Source organism: Orussus abietinus, unplaced genomic scaffold (assembly GCF_000612105.2).
Source record: "Orussus abietinus isolate OABI.00-Male unplaced genomic scaffold, Oabi_2.0 scaffold35, whole genome shotgun sequence".
NCBI lineage: Eukaryota > Metazoa > Arthropoda > Insecta > Hymenoptera > Orussidae > Orussus > Orussus abietinus.
The window spans coordinates 347,152-371,502 of record NW_019394237.1 but is presented as its reverse complement, the minus strand read 5'-3'; the positions used below and the strand labels follow the sequence as shown (position 1 = coordinate 371,502).

Below are 24,351 nucleotides of genomic sequence, written 5' to 3'. Positions count from 1 at the left end.
CTTATTTCCGTATACACATTCAAACGTTGACCACTGCGCGACTTCGCAACGATGTGAAATTTTTCACGCGAATCTTTTCATATGTGAAAAAATCCGTATGAACTCGAAAGTAGCGTCTTTGCCGCAAACTATATGTCCAGTGCGAGAGGATGCTACAGGTTCCAATATTTCATATCCTACCGGACTTATGACGAAACGGGTATACATACTACGACGTAAATCTTTACCGACAGTGGCCATGGTCGTAACCACGTGTCTGGCGCCATTTAAAGTTTCTCCATTCGGCAGGAAGACGGAATGTCAGTTGCGGTTCGTGATCGGGGGTCACCAAGTCACCGGACTTGACCGGACTTATCGCACCTAATCTCGTAAACTCGTCGAAATGCTGGTAAATACGGGGAATGCGGGGAGCCATGGATGAGTGCGCGCAAACGTGAGTAATCTGGTTTCGAGGTTAAGTCCGTCCGTGTCCGCGGAAGCCGTTGGAAGTCACAAGGGGGCGAGTCGGTGGGTGGACTCGCGTCGGCTGCGCTTCTTCGTGACCGGGAACCGGCCCCGGTAATGCAGGTCGGCCCCGGAGGATGCCAGAGCCCGGCGACGAGCGCGAGGAGGCTCCGTCGAGCCCGGGAGACTCCGATGATACCGCGGACCGACTCGAGGTCCGCGCGACGTCAGACCCAGAAAATTGCGACGTGGCACCCGGCCTCGAGACAAGGTCCTCCGTGGAGGAACGACTGATTGGAAAAATGTTCCTCTACGCCAGGGACCTGACCTTCGTGTTCGCGCTGCTTTTCACAGCCCTTGCTGCGCTCACTAACCCGTAAGTTTTTGAGGTTATCTCCAATCTCCAGAGAAGCAATCGCGAAAATAGATTACGAGTTTCTTTCGAGGTTAACCTCTTCACGTACATAGTAGCTCGGTAAAATCCCGTCCCAAGAGATCTGCGAAAGTTTTCAAAATCGGTTGAATTGGTGAGGAAAGATGCTTGCAGAACAGGATAATGTTTATTATCCGAAATTGAGATCACGAGTCTAACTCGTGATCTTAAAGATCAAGAGAGAATTTTCTGGAGTTACCTGTCGTGAATGCGATAGTCTGTTCGGAACGACGTGTTTCCATAGTTTGGTTTATCAAGGAAGTGTTGTTGATGATTATATGTTTGTTTAGACCACCGAAAGTATCCAAACCACCTACGGCGCGGCCCTTCTTTGATCGGAGTTCCACGGTATTGGACTTCTATGAAGGGCACTTGGAGGCGGCATGGGAGAGGATCGCCGATGCTGATGTTAGCTTTGTAATGTATTACGCTCCTTGGGACGCGGAGTCGCAGTCAGTCAAGCATGAATTTGAAGCTGTGGCGAGATATTATCATGCACAGGTGGGAATGGCTTAAACTTTGGTCTGTAGTACAGGGAAAGAAATGTGCACGAATGTATGATTTTGTTAATGCAATCGCAGGTGTGCTTTGTCGCCATCAATTGCTGGCATCCAGGCTCGCAGTGCCGGCAAGCGACTGCAAAGAAACAGAACATTAAGATTCTGGCCTATCCGGTGCTAATGCTGTACCTGTCCACTGACTCTAATTTTAAGTACAAGGGCATTCCGACTGCGCCATATATGATAAGGTTCCTCGCTGCAGTCTTGAAGCCCGTTCACAGATTGACGAACAAGAACCAGCTTGTGCAACTTTTTCTGGATCACGATGTAAGTATAAGGAATTCACCTCTGAGAACACTCTCTAATTTTGTTTATCAATAAAATAAACAAAATTAAATAATCAAATCTAGAATCTATGATACTATACCATAGAATGAGCAACAATGATGCACATATACAGTGCTGCGATTGCACTTTTGATTCATGCAGGCTGTGCTACTAGGATTTTTCAATTTCATGGGACCAGCCAGAGCCCAAGGGTATAAAGAGTTCTACAAGGCAGCAGTTCGTTCCCTACAAACCGACCCTAACAGAGAATTGGCATTTGCGGTGGTTACCGATGCCAAGTCAGCGCAAAGAGATTATTCCATCACGAAATTCCCTTCTGCAAGGTTGCTCATCTGGAACGAATTTCTGGTAAGTTCTTCTGGCATCATGAACATGTAATCACAGTATTTCACTGTGTATTAATTACAACGTTTATATCACACAGAGTTATCCAGGAAATTATGCCTGGACTGCGGATAACTTACTAATCTGGGTCAATGGAGCTGTTCACCAACCCACGTTATGGATACAGCCTCCCGGCGGGAAATCCTGGACCATCTCTTCGTATGTACGAGATGGGCCAGTCCTCTTTCTGTTTACTCCAAGGAATCCCCTCCATCGGGAGAACTATAATTACAACCTGGTATGAATAAGTCTTACTGCAAAGTTACAATTGCCAAGAAACTCTCTTAGAGTTTTTATTTATCTACTTTTTGTGTTCCAGATGCGGGAAATAGGTCTGCGATATTATAACTCAGCAAATGATTCTATTCTAAGCGGTGTAGTTTCCATGTTAGAGCAGAATCGTCTTCAGGCCAGGGAGGGACATCGGGCAAGGAGCAAGACATGTCTAGAGATGTTAAATAAAAGTAGAACGCGGCAGGTGGAACCGCGTATCAGTGTGTCCATTCAACAGTGGATCAATGATAGTTGCTGTGCCAATGTTGTGATCAACAAGTGTCTGTTGTGTAAGGCAGATGTCCCAACTTTAGGGCCACTCTCTATGTGCGGTGTCAGTGACTCTTGGGCTCGGAGCCCTGTGCCGAGTGATAGGCCCATCAATATTGTTCCTAACAGCGATGCTGGTAGTGTTTCTGAAAATTTATTCGACGTCTGCAAGGAGAAGGATGTGTTCACCATATCTCCTTTGAGAGGAGATCAACATAACGTTGTTGACTTTTGCTGCAATAACGATCGACTTGTAGTAAATGAACCTGAACAAAGGCTTGATGCAAAGAGGTGCGGAAACTTGAATATTTTTAACGGTTCAATGTATTATAACAGTTTTAAAACTAGAGTGACTGACTTCTCTTTAAATAGTTTCTTTACTTCTTAGTGACAGATATACAACGTCCCTGATGAGCGGAGAGAATGATCCTCTTTCGTCAAGTGCCATGAAGGATTATTATGTCAAGGAAGAGTGCAGAATGTTACTTGCTGGGAACGACTATCATCCACCGGTGTTTCCCAACGATTCACCTAACCATCCGATAATTAACTTTTCCTCCGCAGTGACTAAAGTTAATAAGACACTCGCTCTAATCGCGTTAGACAGTCTCTATTACTTTCCATTCGCGGAAGGACTTGGCATCAATGTGTCGAAGAGACGAGACAAGACTGCCGTGGTTATTGTGGATTCCCTTGTGAGTATCATTGAATTTACTTTGAGCTAGTAAAAGTTATTTTATGATAAAGTGACTAAGTTATCGATCATTTAAAGGAAAGTAGATTATTATTTGAGATTTCGTTCCACAGCAGGAAAGTCAGTACGTGATGGAGGGCGATTTAAGCAGGTACTCTTTGATATCAATTATTAACAATTATACCGAAGGTTTGCTCAGACGAACCCTGCGATCTGCCGAAGTCAGGCAGAATGTTGATAAACACATGAAAAACGACAAGTGTAAGAACAGTGATACAGCCATCTGTATCCCGGAGTTGACAACAAGGACTTTTTTGGAGACTGTTTTAGATCCTACCCAGGTATTTCGCCATTACCAATTAATAAGGCTAATGTTAATTGATTATTCCATCAAATGATCATAACAAGGAATTATTATTTTTTGCAGGATGTTGTAGTGATGTATCACACCCCTTATTGTGCATTTTGTAGTGCTATTGCCCACGTGTATTTAATTGTAGCCCACTTTTTGTCCAAGATGGACCACCTTAGATTCGTTAGAATCGATGGGGAGAATAATGACCTACCTTGGGAATACAGTATGAATCGGTATCCATCGATACTTTTCTTCCCTGCAAAAGGGTAACTATTCCATGACATTAATTTCTACTCAGTGCGTATTTTAAGAAAAGAAAAGTCCGAGAACGCAATTGTCTACAAGTAGAGCATCTTAGAGAGTACATTGCTTTCAATGGTTACTTGTTCTAACCTCAAAGATCTCAACCAAGGCAACAAGTTGTCACCATAACCTATTGTTATCAGAAATCGCTCGAATAAGTCTTCAATTTTAATTTGTTAGCAGAAAACACTAAATACGGCACATCAATGATAGGATGTTCTTTTTAATACCGAAATAGTTTCTTTTCTCTATTTTAGGAAGAGCGACAGTACAGTGTTTCCGCACTCTTCACCCGTCACTGTGCAAAACCTGTTTCGTTTCGTCCTAGCAAATCTGGAGGGAGATTCTCAAGTGGAGGCTCTCATCAATGTGTGTCACCATGGAGCCGATCAGTTTCCTGATGACTGTATAGCCCACATCCGTAAGGTCTGCCTGGATGCGATCGGAGACCTGCTGCGGCATCACAGGAAACTAATGCGCGTTACGATCCGCACGAGCGATGCAGCGAGTAGACGAAGAATCGTTCTCAGACAATTGGAGCACGTGAGAGAGGTGCACCTAATTCTGGGATCGGTAAAAGACCTGCGGAAGGAAGAGAAGATTGTACAGTCCCTCCGTAGGAAGTACAGCCGGTACTACAAGAGCCTGGCGAGTCTCGAGGCGAATGGAAAAAGGGTAAAATCTCTGAATGACCTTGAAAAAGGTGTGAAAAGTGAAGAATCTATCGCTAACGAGGATAAATCCCTCAAGGACGAATTGTGATATACGGTGCACTTGGAGTGGCATAGATTTGTTTGTTGGCTGCTCTTTGATTCACCGAAGGAGGGTTCACTGGGATTTTTATCAATGCGTGAGATTCACTCGTCGACTTACACCGGACAAGCTTTTCTCATTGAAAGTCAGGGAGGAAAGTATCCAAAGCCTTTCATTTAAACAAGATCCTCTGATTTTTCATTTTTCCAACTCTCTTCCCTCGTTATCAGTAAGAAGCTTTCGCTGTCTTATGCAGCAAGTAAAAAATCAACTGATACCTTTTTCTCTGAGTTTCAAGAAATTTCCTCTTAAAGGACATCGAAGAGAAATCTTATGAAGGCAAGAGAGAAAACGAAGGTACTCTAGTGTCGACATAGGAAAGTAGCTGAGTCCTTAAGCTGGTATATTTTTCTATCTCCAACTATTCGGAGGCAAGTCGAATTAACCGTAACCCGTTAGCCTCCCACGGCCGCGTTTCGTGGAAACAGTTGTTGACTCCATGATTGAATTAGTCATCGGAACCTCTTTAATATTCATGACACTACCTCTGAAGCACCGTACGCCGTCGACCTAAGGTGTGGAGCTACGAACACTAGGCTGCGATAAGAAAGAACATTACAATGAGTCTTTCCTATGGCATCGAAAGGTTCGCCTTAGGTTTCTCTTGGTTCTACTCTACTCGAGGAATTCTAACCTTGTCTTAAATCCTTCATTATGTTCTTTAGACGGGTGTTCCACGGTCCTCTGGAACTCCTTTCTGTATATCAGTGTACATACACGTTGACGAATGCGCTATAATGTACAGTAAGAAAGAAGATTTGTAGGCTGGTGTGTAATTATAAATAGCGATTTATCCTGCCTTGAACACGCGATTTGACTTTTAACGCGAGCAAGGTTCGTTTCAATTCGGAGTTTTGAACCTCGCGCTTCGGAGGCGCGCGCAACCTCTCGATGCGCCGCAGCGGGATTTTCAAATCTGATAAATCGCGCATCGCGAATACCTGAGTATATACGCGTGTGGGTTAAATTGCGGCCACGCGTTAGTCATTCATCGTCACGCACCACGTTTATTCATGGGCTGGGCACTTGATTCGCAGCGGCATGATAATTCTCAGTAAAGTGACGTGCGATAAGGGATCAAGATGGAATCAGCCAAGGCGCGCCAATGCCGCGACGCGATTGGCTGCATTCAATTACTGTCAGCCAATCAGAACGCTGGATTATTTTTGAACTGGCGCGTTAAACCAACGAGAAGGAATGAACAAACGTGAATTTTAGCGTTTGTTTAACAAATTTCAGAGAAAATTTTCTGCTTCCGCGAGTAAGGTTATCTCGAATGGACCGGTCCACGGAATTCTCTAGATGTCGATCGCCGATTATCGCATGGTGTCTCGAATGGTGCGTGACGTATCGTCCCTATGAATTTCCTTTTGGAGCGAGAGAGTGTGTGGCAACCTCCCGCGATTGTTATCTCTGGTCGTGCGCCGATCTCCGGAATCGTTTATGTCGAGACCGAGTCTCGTCATTCTCTTAAACCATCTCTATTCTCGGATTATTCGTTCGCATTTCAGGGAGAGTGTCTGGCCGGGAATCCGAGGGATCGCCGGCGATCCCTTCGATTATCTTTTATACATCGCGTCGGAAAAGCCACGTTCTTTTCTTTTTCTTTTTTTCTTGTAATATTCCCACCGTTTATTTGGAACGTCTTATTTCAATATTTATTTTATTTCATCTTGTAAATTATACGCAATAACGCTTCGTAAGTGGCGATTTGTAAGGATGCGGGGATGTGAAACGCATGGAAGAGGGCGAACGGTATTCCGAAAGTTTAAACGCGACGGTGGCGCCGGGATTGCTGGAGGAAACTTCCAGCCGCCATCTTGGTAGTCGGTAAAATAGATCTTACTTTTCAGGGGTATCGGAAAGGAGAAGCCAAACCTAGAGTTCTAAACGCGGTAAGTTAAGTCGGAAACAATGCCAGAAATACCTGGCAACTTATCGGTAATTTCTCCAAAGCCTTTTTTTTTTATTCCGAGAAATGAGAACGCAAATATTTGCAACGGAGTGAACAAGAGGTTCCGATAGGTTGTAGAGGAACACCAGAGTGGGTGAACTCCGTTTTCTGCGGCCAATAAAAACTTCTGATTCGCTTCGTCGCGCGGCATCGTTAGAAGAATGAAACATCGGCCTTATTTATTATACAAATCCTCTGAAGTTTTACACGAACATTTATAACTAGTAGTAAACAGAACTGTGGAATTTATATTTTTTAATAACATTCATTACTCTTCAACTTGACATTCGAAGTGCGTTGAAGAGAAATGTTACTTAACGGAAGAAACCTTAAGTATAAATAGGAAGAATTAACGTTCTCATAAATTCTCGATATTCTCGGTATCTTACGGTATGTTTCGCGATTACCTTCTCCGATTTTCTGTTACCGAGAATTTTCAAATTCCACGCGCTATCTGTACTACCGGCCGAGGGTCGTAGCGGAGGTTGCGGGATCCGCCGTGGATGGCGCTGCGGGCAGCGCTGCGCCGTGATAACTAATCGCGGAGGCCGCGGGTCTGCTCTCGAGCTCGGCTGGCGTCGGAGTGCGTCGAGCGCGCGCGCGTGTCGGCCGACGGGAAGGATCGAGTGGGATCTCTAGTGCCCTCTTCGCGTCGCGTTCCCGGGAGCCGGAGCGGAGTCAGTGCTCGCGCCAGGATCCTCTTGGGGTCGGCTGGGTCGGGCCTCCAGAGAGCTGGGAGCGAGGGAGCGAGGAGGCGAGGGAGCTGCGAGCGGCGCGGCGGCTCTTGATGACACGCGCCTCGCCCGCCGCGGTCCACGCACGGAGGCCGTGTCCCTCGTAATTATGTTCGATGTACCGCCCAAGTTCTACGAGCTCTGTCGGCTTTGTTTGTCCTCGGACGGTGTCAAGCTGTCGATCTTCGAGGAGGAGGGCGCGCAGCGGAACTTCGCCGAGAAGATCCTTACGTGCCTCGCGATCACGGTAAGCGACAGGGAGCGGGGGAGATGATACAAAGCGGGCCAGAGATAAAGGGAGACGGAGGCACCTGGTGTGCGCGCTCCCTGATAAGAGCGAGAAGGACCGAGAGAGGGACGGAGGAGAGAGGGCCACGTCGGGAGAGAGCGCGGCCACGCAAAAATAGACTCGCGGCCGGGCCCGGGTTTTCGATTTCCGAAAGGTTTCTCTTTTCCCTTTTTCTTCTACTTTTTTTTTCTCTCTTCCTCCCATGCCAGTGCTCCACGGTTTTTAGGTTAACCTTCCTTTTCTCGCCTAGGGACGATGCGCAGCGGGGTCCTGCTAGCAGACTCGCCGCTGTGCCGCCGCGTGCCTCGGGAGAAAGTCGCTGATGGGTTAGTCGAGATAAGAGGACCACCGCGCAGGTGATAAGGGAGCCAAGCGACTCGCCGAACGCGGCAGAGCGAGGGGACCGAGGCGCGAGGGAGGGTTCGTTCAGGGTTTGGCTCTACGATTCAGCCAGGGTTTTTCTTACGATGCGGGAAGGGCTCGATTAGGACACTTCGATTGTCTTCCAAGGTCTTTGACGAGGACTTGTGGCGTTACTTTGAGCTAATGGGGTGATAGGTTTGTTAACGCTTGTCTGAGGTCGAGGTTTTCGGTTGTATCGAGATCAACGATGCATTGAGGTATTCGGTGGGCTTTAGTGACTCGAGCGATCGTCAGGGAATAACTGTGATGCCTAATGTCGATTATTAGGTTTTGTTTATGTCTGACGAGAGAAGGGTTGAAAGCACTTGTTAAGGTGTGAAAGATTCACTGCTTTTGATGAATGAATTGTTGGGTCATCAAAAGCATAGAAATGGATTTTTGGAATTGTTTTCCATTTATCGAATCAGTGGATAAAGCGAGCAATCATGGTGGCAAAATACTCTCTCACTCTCTCTTTCTCTCTTGGCCTCCCTTTTTTCATTCTTTTTGTTATCTCCTTTAGAACTCTAAATTCTTGTGTCTACGTTTAAAAGACAAGAAGTTTCAATGCCGTTTATCAGGTCTGAATAACAGTAATTGAAAGAAGGAATTCTAGGAGAAACACGCCCGATGCTTTAAACTATTTACTTTTATCTTTGCCATGAACTTGTGCGTGTCAGTTACAGAAGTTTCAATGTTTGTCAATTAATGTTGTATATGGTTTGTTACACAATTTCCTTTATAAAAACGTATAGGTCAAAGATGGCGATTCCTTGCCACCGATCATTTGCCACCGGTGTGTGTACAAGCTGGACGTGCTGCACAACTTCCGTGAGGTGTCTCGCAAATCCGACGTTATACTCAAGCAGTACCTGGACTACGCCAAGCAATTGTCATCACAAAGTGATCAGGTAAATGATTTTAAAGCTCCTAATTATAGTTTTATTTTCTTCGAATCTTAAAATCAATGCTAAACCAACAATGTGACCGTTCTAGGAGAAGTCTTTCCCCACTGCCAAAGTAGCAGACTTAAGTCCCCTCCAGTCGTTCCTTCAGTTGAACAAGACTCTGTTCAACGACGAACCAAACTCCCCGGTCAGCATCAATCAAAATGTGTTACCTCAGACGCAAACCCACCATGTCGAGCTGCAGACCAGCGAGACTCTGGGAAACGTCAAGTGCGAGCCCGAGGAGGATACCTGCTCGAACAGCTCCGACCCTGACAGGTTAGAGATTGAGGACTGCGAAGAGCAGGACACCGAGGTCGAGGAGAACGGTTACGACATGACGGTGAACAAGAGGATGAGGATCGACAGCAATTACGAAACCTCCAAACAGAGTGCGCCCAGTCGGAGCCCCATCAACCGAATGGACACTCCGGAGAGCAACTGCTCCGATACTCACATCGACCAGGAGACCACCAAGCTTTGGCAAGCTCTCGCAAAGTAATTCTATAATTGGCTCTTTCTTTCTTCCCAGGCCAAAGTAAAAGCGCGTACCTTCTTTATTCTATCCGTTTTCTATGCCGAACACTCTTTGTTCTCTGCCTCTGTCCCTTTGCATCTCATTCAACAGGTTGGAGGTTAGTTTTAATTTTCTGTATGCTTAACACTCTGACCTTGCTCGATTATTATTCTTCCTTGTTTCTTTGGAATTCTTTGTTTCTCAATTCTGTCTCTGTCGACTCTTAAATCGATGAGATGTTTCAGTAAATATTGGGTCGGTGCATAATTAATGTTATACATGGCTATTTCTTATTTACCTTGCAACGGTAATTATGCATCGACTTAGATGTACGTTGAGAGTGAGGAAAATATTGGATCGATTTGATACAGCAACAGGAGCCTGGAGATAACGCGGACCAACGGAGAGAAGCTGAACAACGGATTCACCGGGGAGGCCACGAATCTGCTTCGGTCTCTCATCAACAATCGGCAGATCGGCATCACCGCGGTCGACAGCGACAGGATCTCCCCTCAGATTCGGTTCTACAGAGACACGCAGGGTACCACGATCGAGAGGACGATCCCCGATTGCTCCTCCCTCGGGACTCGCACCGGCTTGTCTCGCATCGAAAACAAGGTGCGCGTCTCAATAGATACACAGTTTATCGATACCCATCCTTCCAATGCTCGAATGATTATCAATAGAATTATTCCTCTCATCCAGGAATGATTATCGATGAAAATCAGGAATGATAATCATTCTTCCAATTCGTGAATACGATCCTTTCAATTTATGAATGATTATTAATATAATTCAGGCGTCATAATCATTCCTTCAATTCAGAAATAACGGTAATAAAATTCAGTGGTAACGATTCCTTCAATCTAGGAACGAGAGCACCGATCCCGGTCCGTTATCAGTCCCTTCCTTAAGGTCGACCAGGGTTCTTTCGATCCAGGTGCACCCGGCGAAAATCACAGGGATCCTTTCCGGGCTTCGTTGCCCCGGTTTCCAGGAAACCGGTGCAGCGGGCCTCTCAAGGTCCCAGAGGAAACGCGGAAAAGTCCCTTTTCGAAGGGGTCAGGTGGGTCCCGGGCTGAATGGGGACCTCCTCCCCCGGGGGAGAGGTCCCTGTCGGTGGGCCACCTGCCCTAGGCCCAGGTAGCCGGGGCCCCCTCCTCTCTTTGGCCGCAGAATAGGCTTCCCCTCTCTCATTCTTTCTTTCTTTCTTTCTTTCCCTCCAGAAAGGCGACCCACCGCCGAGATAGGGTCCGGTTAAGTCCCACACCGTGTCGACGGATAAGCTCTCCGCCGATTCCTGGGCTTGATACCTGGGACACCCCACCCTCCACCCTCCTGATACCTGAGATAAAGAATGGACGCGTCCTAGAACGAGGAAGAATGTCTCTCTCTACAGGGCGAACCTGAAAAGCGAAACAACTCTCTCTCTTTCTCTGGATTTCGCGGGATTTTCCTCCCTTAACTTTTGCTCTCGACAGTGATCTAGGGCCTCCTCGAGGCTTTATCTCTTCCTTGGCACCTTGGACGATACCCGCGCCGGTTCCGGGAGGTGGCTTTAACGGTATCAGGGCTTCCCTAACCTGGGCAACGTTTGTTCGGGCTTTGTCCTCGATTATTGCGACGGATAAGGCCCTTGTGGACAGGTATAACCTGACAAAGGCGAGTTTAGGGTTCCAAGATTGCGGATTTGTATGGAACCTTCTGGTATCCGGGGAGGAATAGAACGCAAATGGGGGTGCGAAGACTTACCTTGGTTTGCGAATTGATTCGACCGACTGCGGACCTTACTTAACCTCATTTTAACCTCACTTTATACTTGCTTTACTGCTAAGTGTTACCGTGCAATTGGAAGGAAGACGCGATACCTTGTGGCGTGTGTTTTGGTAGAGAGATATGTCGAACGTGACCTTTGCATTGCAGAGCACTTCGGTGGACAGCAATCCGTCGAGCCCAGCTAGCACCGGACGCAGGGAGACCTCTTCGACGACGAAGGGCAGACGGAAGCAGAGTTATCCCAGCAAGGCCCCTGCTAGTCCGGATGTCCTTAGTTACCAACATGAGGCTGCCGAGGAACAGGCTCAGGACTTCACGGGATGGTCCAGCAAGATTAAGGTTAAGGTTAGTTTTGAAATTTATTGCATTATGCAAGGAGGCGACGATAGATTGGCACTGCGATGAGGGATATAGTGGGTGAACGATGTGGGTGGTTTCTACTTGGTGTCTTCTTCGGGGCAGATCGAGGACCAGAAGCAGCAGCTCGATCAGCAGGGTGGCAATGCCACGAAGAAGGTCGACATGTCTTGCACTAACTGTGGAACCATGACCACCACGATTTGGCGACGGAACATGAAGGGAGAGATGGTCTGCAATGCCTGCGGCCTCTACTACAAGTTGCACGGCGTCAATCGTCCTGTCACCATGCGTCGAGACACCATACACACACGCAGGCGTAGACCGAAGGGGGAAAAACCCACGAGGCACAGAAGTAAGGATTGAACTTGATCTTTTATTTATTTATTTATAAGTTAACTCGTACATTCGATTTAACGCTGTTCCCTGCCACAGAAAAAGGAGACACGATATTAACCGCGAATACGGACAACCAGATGGACGCAGAAAGTGCCGACATGCTGGCAGCCCTTCGCCGACAGATTCAGCCACACCTCATGATGGCAGCCCTCACACCTCCTCGTTTGCCTGGTGCACACCCTCCACCATCTGTGGCGCAGCTCAATTATTCTCTTCCTCTGTCCACCTACATGATGCACGTAAGTACATAAGATGATAATTTATTCGTCCAACGTTTAAATTAACCTCAACGAGCCAAAGCATTCACAGACCTTCAAAAGTGCAAAGTAAAATTCTGTAGTCAGTGCACAGTTTTTGAAATGCTTAATTATTTCTGTGTACTACCTTTTATTATATGAAAAGATTAATTATATTCGAAGTGGTGCCTAACATTTAAATCTTAGCAAAAGGAATTTAGGCATACACAGGGAAGAAAAATGAGGTTAAGCTGTTTGAAGAACGAATGTGTATACAGTGATATACTGATGTATCAGGTGGAATAGTTTTTTCCGTTTGTTTTCGCTTGTGAGTTCTTAAAGTTATGAAGCGCAAAAATAACGTTATCGTGTATTTATGTACAGCACATAAAGACTGAGGGGAGAGAACAACCACACCAGGGCTCGGATGACCCAGAGGCTGGCGAGGAGGGCGACGAAGAGAACGTCTCTGACGTGCCGTTGAATCTGGTGGCGACTTCGCTGTCGGAAGGCGCCCACTGAGGAAGTACCTCGGTACGCATGGAACGACGAATCTCCCTAGACAGAAGAGAAAACCTGTCCGGTGATACACAGGGTGTGGACCACGGAGCGCTCTCTCTCTCTCTCTCTCTCTCTTTCACCTTTTCTCTATCCCACTCTGACCGATCGAGATGTGACAGCACCTCGTTGCTCCGATCAGCCTTTTCTCGCTCTCTGTTCTCGCTTTCTTGGTATTGACGTACACACAGACACGCTCCCTGGACTCGGTCTGGGGAGGCCGCCATGTGGGCTGACTTGTCCCATGTGGGTCCGACTGGCCCGTGGTGCAGAGTGACTAGGAAAGTGATAATATTAGGTCGCCAGTATTACTCAACGTGGTTATATATTCAAATTGTATATATAATAGGCGGTATAACGACGGAGTATATTTTTATACAAAATTTTCTATGACTCGCAGGTTTACGCAGAGAGAGAACACGCACACACGTGCGCGTGCGTGCGTATTTGTACATATATTACTCGTCTTCTGTCCTCCGACTGTTGGCCCCTATGCTCTCCAGCGAGTGGTCGTGGGTCTCGAGGTCTTTCGGTGGGGACAGTGCTCTTACTCGGACGATTCAGCTTAGGTAACATTTATCGAAACACCTCGGTCGGACAAGAGATCCTCGTTTGGGCGGAATAATCGTTCGCAATTATGGGGATCGGCTTCTATGTGACGTGTGGTTTAGTGACATCCAATACGTGGAACGCGATGTGCGCCTGCCATGGGCGTCCTAACCTCGAAACGTCACTTTAGTTTTGGAAGTCAACTTTTTGCGGTTTAAACCTCGATCTAACCTGACTGTTTACATGAGAGATTAATTAATTAACATCGAGAGCAGTGGAGTTTATTGTTAACACTGGATATAAGAGGTTATTTAACCAATAATGACTTATATATGTGTATATATTAATTTTTGGGTACTGAGCGGTACCGAGGAGCATTAAGTCGATAGTGATGGAATAATAATTATGGCTTTTGGATGGTTATTAGCTGCGGTGTCACTGGCTGCACGTTGTTTGGAAGCTCGATAAAATTGCCGATCGGTCGGATTGTCACGTTCTGTTCCATGGGCCCGCAGGTCTGATAGCAGTATACGCCGTTGTCTTTGTGTACGTAACACGTACGTAGGCTTATTATCTAAGGATCCCGTTGTAAAAGGAATGGAAAAGGAGGAGGAGAAATTCCTCACCGGGGGTTTCAAATCGCCTTTTATTTTTTAAGTATCGAGGAATCGACTGAACGAGTTTTTGGCATTACTTGTGGAGGGAGATTCGTACTCTTGGGAGTTTTCGGGTCAAATTCTTTTCTTTTACTATTGTTGGTCTTCTAGTTTCTTTTTCGTAAATGTAACATCAATGTTATTCAACAAAGGCAGCTACGAGAAGCTGGGTCGATCGGTACCTGGCTACGATGTTTGACTCATTGGGCAGTTCCTCCGCAGTTTGCCAACAACTCGTCTCGTCTTAGAATACATATTAAGGGGTCGTTCACACGTTTAAAGAGAAATTAACATTGAGATTATAAATTATTAGATCATTATGCAGGATAAGGACAAAGGAACGCTGACTTGTCAAGGGAATCGAAGGGTACCGGTTGAACAAATCTATTAACGTCGCCTCAGTATTTTGAGAATACTAATGGAATCAGGAAATTCAAGTATTACTCCTCATTAGGAATGACCGTTCTCTCTAAATATTTATCTTAAATATTTTATTGCTGTTTCGTTGCGTGGATGAATTAATCGTAATTAATCCTCGGTATTTACGAGTCCGGAGAAGTATTTTATCGTTTTTACATGGCTCTCTGATTTTATTAATTAGGCTTTAAGTTTTTCTTTCTCTCTTTCTCTCTCTCTCTCTCTATTTTTTTTTTCTTCCAACGTAGTAATATTTAAGCGCGCTAAGGGAAGGCGGACAGTCTCTTCGTTCTCTTTTTAATTTAAAGTTAGAAAAATCCTTCGGTTATACACGATCAATCGATTTCGCGATTACAAAGGCGAAAGGAAAATTAGGGGTAGAAGATTATCCTTATTTTATCATCGCAACGTGGAATGCCGGAATGGTGAACTCTTGTGAACGGCCCCTGAAACCGCAAATACTCTTTCCCGCCTCGTCAATCGAATCTCGGCATTATTATTTACAGATAGTTAATTAACTTAAGGAATCGATGGAAGGAAACGTGACACGTGTGAGTACTGCATCGGCTTAAGGAAGTTTACTTCGGGATCGTCAGGATCGAACGGTCTGGCACCGTCGACGGTACAAATTCAGAAGAGAATTCATTCGATCGTCACAAGAGCATTCTTACCTAATCATTCTTACCAAGAGATATTTTACATTGTCAAGAAATTCTTTCCACTCGTTTCACCTGTTAAGGAAGCCTTCAGTCTCCCATCGAGGCTTGTCGATTAGAGAGACAAAAAAAAAAATGTCACGTTGAGAGTTGGCATTGTGAAATTGACATTGATATGAAAAATTAGATTTGTTTAGAAACTGCTTGTTCAGAAAATACGACGTTTTGAGCTGTACATGTCGAGATCTTTCGGAGATTTTCACCGTCGACGGTAAAAAATTGCGACTGCCCGTTACTGTGACACCTGTACTTAAAATGGTGAGCGATTTTCTAATTGCCGGTTAATCACGGAAGCAATAAGAAACGTGGCGGCGCCCGCGTACTCCACTCGGGTTAAAGAAAACACTCGTAATGGTTCGTAATAATTAATGACTAATAATACTCGTCGGCGAGAACGTCAGGATGTTTTTTTCTTTTTTTTTTCTATGAGAGGCCGATATACATGCACGTGTACGTGTCATGTCGCATGTATACGTGCACGTGTATATACGTATGTATAAACATTGCGAACTTAGATTTAGTTCCAGGCGGCGCGCGTACTTCGACTTAAGGCGATGCAATAGGCCTCGTTTATGAAACTTTTCTCCAAACTGGGTTTACCTAATCGTTTTAAACTTTGCTACGTGAATTCGGAGACTATAAGGAAGGTCCTGACGCGCATGGAATTTCAATTTTTAACGAAATTTGTGTATAGATGTTTCCAAATTTAAAAAAAAAAAATGAAATCTCACGAGGGGCAAGACCTTCCTCCTAGCCTCCGTGTTCACATCGTAAAGTTTGAATGGATTCGGTACACCCGGTTCGGAGAAAAGTATTTCATAGACGAGACACCTCTTCCACATCTCCCTTAACCTGGTTTAACGTAAGAGCGAATCTTGTCACGTGAAATTTAACGTAAGAGCGAATCTTGTCACGTGAAATTTAACGTAAGAGCGAATCTTGTCACGTGAAATTTAACGTAAGAGCGAATCTTCTTACGTGAAATTTAACGTAAGAGCGAATCTTGTCACGTGAAATTGTACGCGCGCCGCGCGGACGTTGCGCATCGCGGACTCACTGGACACCTTAAAGTAGCGACTCTGCCCCGTGAGCGCAGCCAATCAGCGTCCTCCATGGGAACCGGCACACCGGAAAGTCACCGCATTTAGATTGCCTTATGTATCGCGCGCGCCTTGCATATTCCTGGTGACCTAACTCCCCGTATTCTCTAAAGACCTCCGTCGTCGTTTTCTCGTTTACATCGTCGGTGGGTTTCCGTATGTGAGACACCCACGCTACACGATGGGGATTTTAAACTGAGAATGCAGATCATCTCCACGGTCTTCTGGAGCGTGGGCGACAAGAGGCGGAGGGTTTGAAACTTTCTTTTAAAGCGAGATGGTATACTTGCTCTCTTGCCTTGAGACACATTAAGTCGTTTACGCGATGAGAGGCGTCAGGACGCCTTTTCGTTGCCAGGGATACGCCTGACCGGGCGATTATGTCTTGCTTCGACAACGATTATCGCTGACAAGAATTGCCACCTGTCCGCCGTATTATCTCTCGATAGGGTTTCGAGGCTCACCTGGTGGAGGAGCGCGCTCGACAAAGTATTACACAGCCCAGTCCGACTAGCTCGTAACTGCAGCTACGGCCAGTGCATTTACTCGCGTGTACCGTACCTAATGACGTATACCTAATCAACTTTGCCAAAAATAGATTTAGTCGTTGTATAACATAGAGTATAGTTAAGACCGTTAAAAGAAAATTCTCTCTGCGCTCTAGCGTCCCCTCCTTGTCCCTTAGATAATTTTACGCAGCACTCTGAGGCCCCACTCTACCCCCCACGCTGTACCCTTTCCAGTCTTCTACGCTCTAGTATATTTTGTTCTGTGTTTTTTTTTTTATCTCTCATCCCCTTGTTCTCCTTCTTTCTCGCCGAATCACTCGACGGGTGGCAATTCTAACTCCGTCCATGTATACTCTTTGACACCTCTATGGAGCGATTGGCGGCGTTCCCGAAGGCACGTTAAGGCGAGGTAGCGAATTAAGTTCCTGCGGAGAGGCAGGCTTATCAGGATCACCCTGCGAATACTCGAGCGTTAAACCAACCGGACCACTGGTTATACTTATTTCACCTTTGTGGCGAGTTATCTGTCTGTACTTAATGCAAAGATCCAAACCGCTTAGGGGGTAAGCTGTAGCGATGTGGCGAGTTGAATGCTTATCCAACTCGAGTTACTCGAATGTGAGTTTATGAAAAATGCATTTGGCTCGAGACTCTGCCGAGTCTCTTTATTCGAAAGCATTGATAACTCGAGTTACTCGAATGTGAGTTTCTGAAAAATGTATTTGGCTCGAGACTCTGCCGAGTTTCTTTATTCGAAAGCATTGATAACTCGAGTTACTCGAATGTGAGTTTCTAAAAAATGTATTTGGCTCGAGACTCTACCGAGTCTCTTTATTCGAAAGCATTGATAACTCGAGTTACTCGAATGTGAGTTTCTGAAAAATGTATTTGGCTCGAGACTCTACCGAGTTTCTTTATTCGAAAGCATTGCTAACTCGAGTTTGTACTCGAATCGATGACTGGGTGCGGCGAGTAAAATGACTCGATTAGTGATGACTCGAGTCTAAGCGATATAACTAGTAGAGTACTTATCATCGACTCGAGTGAAACGATTTGAATAAAGAGAACAAGGCGCGATTGGTACCTCGGTGTCTCCCTTGGCACTCGTAACTCGCATTCGTTAGTACCAATAACCCGAGTTACAATGTAAAATCCCTCGATTTAACTCGACATTCGGGTTTAACCGGTTAAAAGTACTCGACTCGTCACATTACTAATTAGCTGCGTGCATGACCGTCACTTAGGAACGTCTCTCTATCTCCTTTTCTATGTCGAAACGCCTCTCGGCAGCTCTTTCCAGCCTCGCCTTGACCGTTTAGATATTTACCCAAGGAGCCTTAAAAACTGTTAGAGCTACTCGTATTCGCGGAGGAGACTTCGCGACGTCTCTTGGCTCCGCTCGTCTGAGGGGATGCCCCCCTTCGGCGCCAGGTTGTTCGTTGTGGCCTTCGGCGGCACCCTAGGACGGGCGAGAGCCGCTCGGGGAACGAGTACGGGCCTTAAAAAACGCGTAGACTAGACTCTTAACGAGCACGCACTCGCATACTTAATACACACAAGTACACCGTTACAAATTATTCATTAAGGATTAGCTCTCTGCATACATGTGTATATATACGCGTATAGGTAGGCGTACGTATATGCGTATGTGTATATATATATACTCGACACGGATACCGAATCGCAGGAAGGTCGACTTATTATATCCGGTCTAACGCGGCGTTTCCGGCAATAGCTAACGTTTTTACATACATTTGTTATTAAGAGGTATTTATACACTACGGCGGTCGGATATACGTTAAGACACGGCGATCTGTAACATCCGACACGTGTCCGTTCCGGCGTCGTTCCGACAAAACACTGGGACGTGCGTTTCGATGACATTGTTTATAACATCCGACATTTAATCCGCGTCGACGTGCTTTATCACGACATTGTAATATCCAGGACGTTATGCAGGTTTTATCGGTGTCGGATTGTTCGAATGTTTCCCTCGATGTGCGTGTCCTGTGGTTTTGCCGGACCGGCGCCGGTATGTGCCGGATCCGGCGCCGGTACGTGCCGGATCCGGTACGCATAGGATCGTGTCGGATGGTGCAACTCGAATTTTCATATTGTACCACCGTCCGGCATTGTCGATTGCGATGTCTTGTAATGTCGTTCGGCTTTAGATTCAGTCTCTACGAGCTGGAACGACGATGCAAATGTATTCTTCCGCTTTTGTCGGAACGTTGACGGGACGTTTACCTGCCGTGTCGGGCCGGATAGCGTCGGTCGACACGAAGATGCGCTGATAAGACGGGCCGGAGACGTCTACCCCGTTTGGGGCGATCTTGGGAGTTATTTTACGATTTTACTCTAAGATGATTAAGTTAATCCGTTTATGTCGTCGGGTCGGGGATCTATACGAGTACTGGGTGCCTGTCGGAGTTGACGAGTCTGTCCTGAAAATAGAGTTTTTAGTCCTTTATATTTGGTCGAAGAATATGCTCTTGCCGTTTTTAACGTAACTTAACGTTATTAAAACGGCCGGAACTTATTCCTCGAGCTGATGTCACCCGGGTAATATGACCGAGAGTATCACCAGTGATTATATTCTCCGCGGATTTATGCGCGAAAACGCGTGAAAATTTTAAATTTTATTTCTGAAGGCTTGACCTTTTTGAACGATTAATCGGGTGACCTAACCTCCTAACCTTTTGGGTATCTTGAAATTAATAAGGGGTGGCTACAGAAACCGCGGAAATCGAAAATCATCGAAAATATGAAAGGAAGCATATATTAAAGGGAAGTCAGCTAAAAGGTTCCTCGACTCCGGGAATATTACTTATTGAAAGTATTAAATTATCTTAAATGGAAATTCTTAGAGGGCGCTTAAGTTCTCTTAAATTATCCGGGGATCTTTAAGTTACCGTAACCTCGGTTATATTACTCGGATTTAAATTCTCGAGAGTTTGGAAACGCTACCTGAAAGTATTTTTAATTTCTTGCTCGAGGTGTGAAATTCTCGTGGGGGAATTTCTTTTGGAAGTCGCTATGAAGAAGCATTCGTCTAAGGCGGGCTCCACGGCGAAAGAGATTTTTACAGTATTCGTCGGTATTATATTTTTCGTAACTCCTCGGTTAAATACGCCGATTCGTTGGCTTTTATTCGCAGGCATCTGGGATCGGGTTTGTCGGGATTTTTTTTTACCTTCATGCCTTCTCCGCGTCCACTTCGAGTCGAACCAATTTTACCTTTCTTGAATTACGTTCGCTGTTCTTTTTTTTTTAATTTACGAGATATTGTGTAAACAAATTCTTGCGTTCAGTAGTTATCTTCTGAGTTTTAGTGCCCACGGGTTCGTGGATACCCCGTGTAAGTGAATTACGTGAAAATGTAGGAAGGCATGAAGGTTGTAATCCACGCCCGGGAGGTGCGAGTTGCGCTCCGCCCGTTCGAATCTCCCGCGCGCCAATCGTGTCGCTCCTTCGCGGGGAGTCGTCGAAGCTCGACATGCGCAAGCTCTCTTTCTCCCTTCTTTTATTTCGTTTATTTCCCTTTTTACCGCTACTAGTTTACGATATCCGAGGACAGAGTGAACGTTTCGTAATCGACAGTTAGTTTAACCGGTAGTTGTGACAGCATTTTGTCAGGTCGAGGCGTCCGAAAAGTGTTTGTTTTCCTCCGGATTCATGCTCGCGCTATCTTTCTCTCTCTTTCTCTCGTTATTTTACTCGGTACTTCAGAGCCGGCGTTTGGTTAGTCGTTTCAGACGCGATCTTAACCTCCTTGACTCTGTTCTACCCGTCGTATTAATTTGTTCTCGTTCTCGTCTCCCTTTCTTTTTCTTTTTTTTTTCCTTTGTTTCTTTCTTTAACGTTACTAGGATTTACTTAACTGTACCCGGTATGCTAGGTCTGGAGCTCTCTAATGTCTGAAGCTAATTGGTACGATCGGCTCTTTGTTTTTCTCGTTTCTCATCTATTTTCTTTTGTTTCTTTTTTATTCTTCTCCGTTCCCTTTTGTATCAATTAATTACTATTACATGTAACAGTATCGTCCGATCGATGGAGCAGCGAAGCTCCCACGAGGATATTTACCGAAAGAACACCGAGCTCCAAATTGTTCTAGGACTCGTTTGGGGGTTAACGTCCAAGCGAGATTAGCCTACTGGGTTAAGGAGCATCGCGGTATGGCAGTGTTAGCCGAGGCTTTTATATAGAATTTTTTTATATCAGTATTCCACCTTTGATTTTAGGGCTTAAGTTATGTCTGTCTTATCTCCGTTTCTACGTCGCTCGTCTCTGTCTACGGCGTCCTGTCTCTCTCTGTGTCTCTCTATTTTCGTTCTTCCCTCGTTTCTTTTTATTTTTGTTTTTAATTCATACCACTTAAACGGAAATCCATCCCTTAAGGAACATTTACTTAATTATTAAATTATTTAGTTTTTTACAAGCTATATTTTTACATGCCCTTAGGCTCCCCCTCGTGTTATTTAAGCGCTAACTTATTTCTCCGTGTCTCTTGACCCCATTTTTCTTTCCTCTCGGTCGGTTTGATCATTACGTCGTTCCCTTTTCCTCGACCCATACATTTTTGTATTATTCTAGATGCCGAGTAGCTCTGCGCGTGCGCATCGTTTGTACCGCTGTTTTTTTTTTCCGCATCGCTCTCGCGCTGAAACCGAGTTGTTTATTTATTGCCTGTGCGTTCCAATAGGTTTTTCTGATACTTGATCGATTAATTTGTACTCGTTGATATATGTACTTTCTGCGAGCCAGTGGGAACAACCACGTCGTCCCTTGGTATCGGCTCATGTCTGACAATTTGTTACACCGAGGCGGATGAACCATGCTCGAGAGAGAGATACTTCGGAATTCCTAATTGTTGATTGAGCGATAACATCTTACTAATTGCTAATTTACTATTGACATTAAAACAAGTATCGTACTTATATATTTATATATTGAGTACGCGCAGGCTTTGCTTAGTCCGGGTTACTTAAACATTGGAATCGTTCTGTCCTGTGCAGTGAGATCTCACCTTCCGAACAGTTGAATCGACAGTTTCAGGCTACTGTCCTGCGTATGAGTCTTCCGAGGTGGCGTTATATATAAATATCGACGAAGCAATTGTTTTAATCCATCGTACAGTACAGAGATTATGTCTCTCTCTCTTTCTCCCTCTCTCTTTCTCTTTTTTCGTTTTTAATTTATTATCAAGAGAATGTGATAATCCATGTGTGTGGAAAATTTCAAGCCTTAACAGTGTAATTACATAAGAGTGCCGAAGAGACCATCGGTGTTTTTCTGAAGTTTTTCTAGTGGCAGCCGGTGACACTCGTGGAGTGACAGATATAAGCGCGATTCGGTAGAGATTTGTTCATCGACGGTGACGCGTTAATCTCGCAAGCATCGTTCCGTCCGCCGGCGTGAATATGATTTTTCTGAACCTCCGGATATAATCGACGCTCGTGACCTTGATATATCTGTAATTAATTTGCACCTTGTTAGCCGGTTAACCATACAGGGATGTCTAGGATACGCTCTCTCTGTCGAAGATCCTTAGCAAGTGTTTGGCCGAGCCAGTGGCAGGCACGACAGCCCATGAGGAGGTTCTCACCGCTCCGAAGAACAACCCTTTCGAAACCCCCTTACCCCTGCCCCAACTCACGAGTATTAATCTGAACTAATTGACTGAGTATTATTTTTATATTGAACGTAATTGATAATTATGAATAAAAGTGGATAACTGCGACAGAAGGAGGGAATATTGTACAATCGACACTGTGCGAGAGGGCAGAGCGTAGGGCTGTTCCAAGAATACCTGTAGACCGATGATGATCGGTGATTATGCAGCCTGGTCTGTGCTTCTGTCCTAAACTAAACTAATCGTTACTTAATTATTCACTGTACCAAGTTTATAGACAGTGTTTGTGCTAAAAGTTAAGGTTAAGATAAGAGAAGCACAAACACTGAATTTTTTTTTGTCGTGGACAATTATTTTGGGGTTAGGATGGAAACATTAATCAGGCTTAAATTGGCGAATGTGTAAAGACAACCCTGAGCTTCAGTGAATATTGAAACTTCAGTCAATATCGAGCCTTAATAGTTATCGAAATTAAGTAGAAGTTATCGAATACTGGCGGTGAAGTTTTGATGTCGAACAGCCCTTGCAGAGCCGCAGACGAAAGAGCATCCAGCTCAAAATATTTTCCATTGATCAGTGATCGCGGAGGCATCACTGCCTGTCTGGCTTGCTCTTCGCTCTCTCACTCTTCTCTCCCCACCTGTGTCTTCTTATCCGGCTCTTCTACTTCGTAAGTTGGTTCATGATGTGCATCTGCGACCGGCTGGTTAAACAGTGACAGAACAATTAAATTGAGGGCACATGGGACCGTTGCGTATACTAACTTTTGACCAAGCGCACACTCGTGAATTAGCAATAGCAATAGGCAGGAAGACGAGGGAGGAGCATGCTTTTTGTACCCAGGACTTACGATATAAGTTAGTAGGCCGGGCTAATGGCCAGCAGCTGTTGAGATTATTCATGGTTGTGTGTAATCGTTATAAGTATTTTTCGAATTGTTGAATAGTAGTAATAATATAAGCGGCGAATGTGCAGGTGCAACGTCCTCTTCTTTTTTTTTTCATTCTCTCTGGTGCGTCTCTCTCTCCGTTTTCATGTAGCCTTTCCTTCAAACTCAGTTTTGCGTCATTAGCCAAGAATATCGGTTATAGGCACTCGCCAATGAGCAATCTAATTCGTAGAAAGGTTCTATTGGCTTCTTCGATCATCATATTGTTTTAAAACTATTCTTGAGTCTAACGAACAGAGGAAAGAACGTTACACTATGGACTCGAAGTGACACCATCTGTTTTGCATATGCAGTTTCCAATCACTAGTTGCATTTTATATTCTATCTTGAATTGTTCAGAGAATCCAAATTAGTCGTTGCCAAGAGAAACGTAAATTACCGTTACTTAACTATTTCAATTTAACGTTCACATATTGAATTACCTCAGCTCTTTTGTTCCGGTGACAAAGTATGTCGCACAAGAAGAAAAACACTTATTTTTAACGTAATTATCTTCATACGATAACAGGTCAAGAAGGAATTATCGTTTTTATCAAGTTGTAAACAAGTACCGATATTTTTACTTGGTTTAAATTGCGCACCTTCGAAATTAGTTCCCACTTTGACCGCATCGCACCGTCACATGCGTTCCACGTTTTCCAGAGGGAATTCCGCCATTTTGTTTTCTCGGGAAGTCAATAGAACAACTAACAACGCATTTTCATATCACGTTCGCATCGATTTACTCTCAAAGTACCCTTAAAAGACGCCTGGAATTATTTTCTAACTTCATGGAAAGTCACTTTTCTCGTAGTCACGATATATTCGGATTAAGTACTGCCGAGTTCAGTGCTCGCT

General features: G+C 45.1%; 2 protein-coding genes and 1 long non-coding RNA gene across 3 annotated transcripts; 2 read left to right on the top strand and 1 right to left on the bottom strand.

The window, feature by feature from the left end:
• Positions 1-281: 281 nt before the first annotated feature.
• LOC105695170 (thioredoxin domain-containing protein 11) lies at positions 282-5,622 on the top strand. Its single transcript, XM_012416518.2, has 10 exons — positions 282-820; positions 1,168-1,378; positions 1,459-1,704; positions 1,867-2,073; positions 2,150-2,347; positions 2,429-2,943; positions 3,041-3,347; positions 3,460-3,687; positions 3,774-3,967; positions 4,262-5,622. The coding sequence occupies exons 1-10, from the start codon at positions 582-584 to the stop codon at positions 4,764-4,766; spliced, it is 2,850 nt and encodes a 949-aa protein (XP_012271941.1). The 5' UTR covers positions 282-581; the 3' UTR covers positions 4,767-5,622.
• A 1,992-nt stretch (positions 5,623-7,614) lies between these two features.
• On the top strand, positions 7,615-22,209 carry LOC105695085. Its single transcript, XM_012416360.1, has 9 exons — positions 7,615-7,752; positions 8,952-9,107; positions 9,193-9,641; positions 10,032-10,278; positions 11,584-11,781; positions 11,899-12,148; positions 12,229-12,431; positions 12,813-12,962; positions 13,387-22,209. The coding sequence occupies exons 1-8, from the start codon at positions 7,615-7,617 to the stop codon at positions 12,948-12,950; spliced, it is 1,779 nt and encodes a 592-aa protein (XP_012271783.1). The 3' UTR covers positions 12,951-12,962; positions 13,387-22,209.
• LOC105695086 lies at positions 12,982-24,223 on the bottom strand. The gene is made up of 4 exons (XR_001103582.2): positions 23,937-24,223; positions 23,416-23,740; positions 16,889-23,268; positions 12,982-13,263 (listed from the first exon to the last, which is right to left on the bottom strand). It is a non-coding gene; the product is annotated as an uncharacterized LOC105695086 (long non-coding RNA).
• Between the last annotated feature and the right edge of the window lie 128 nt (positions 24,224-24,351).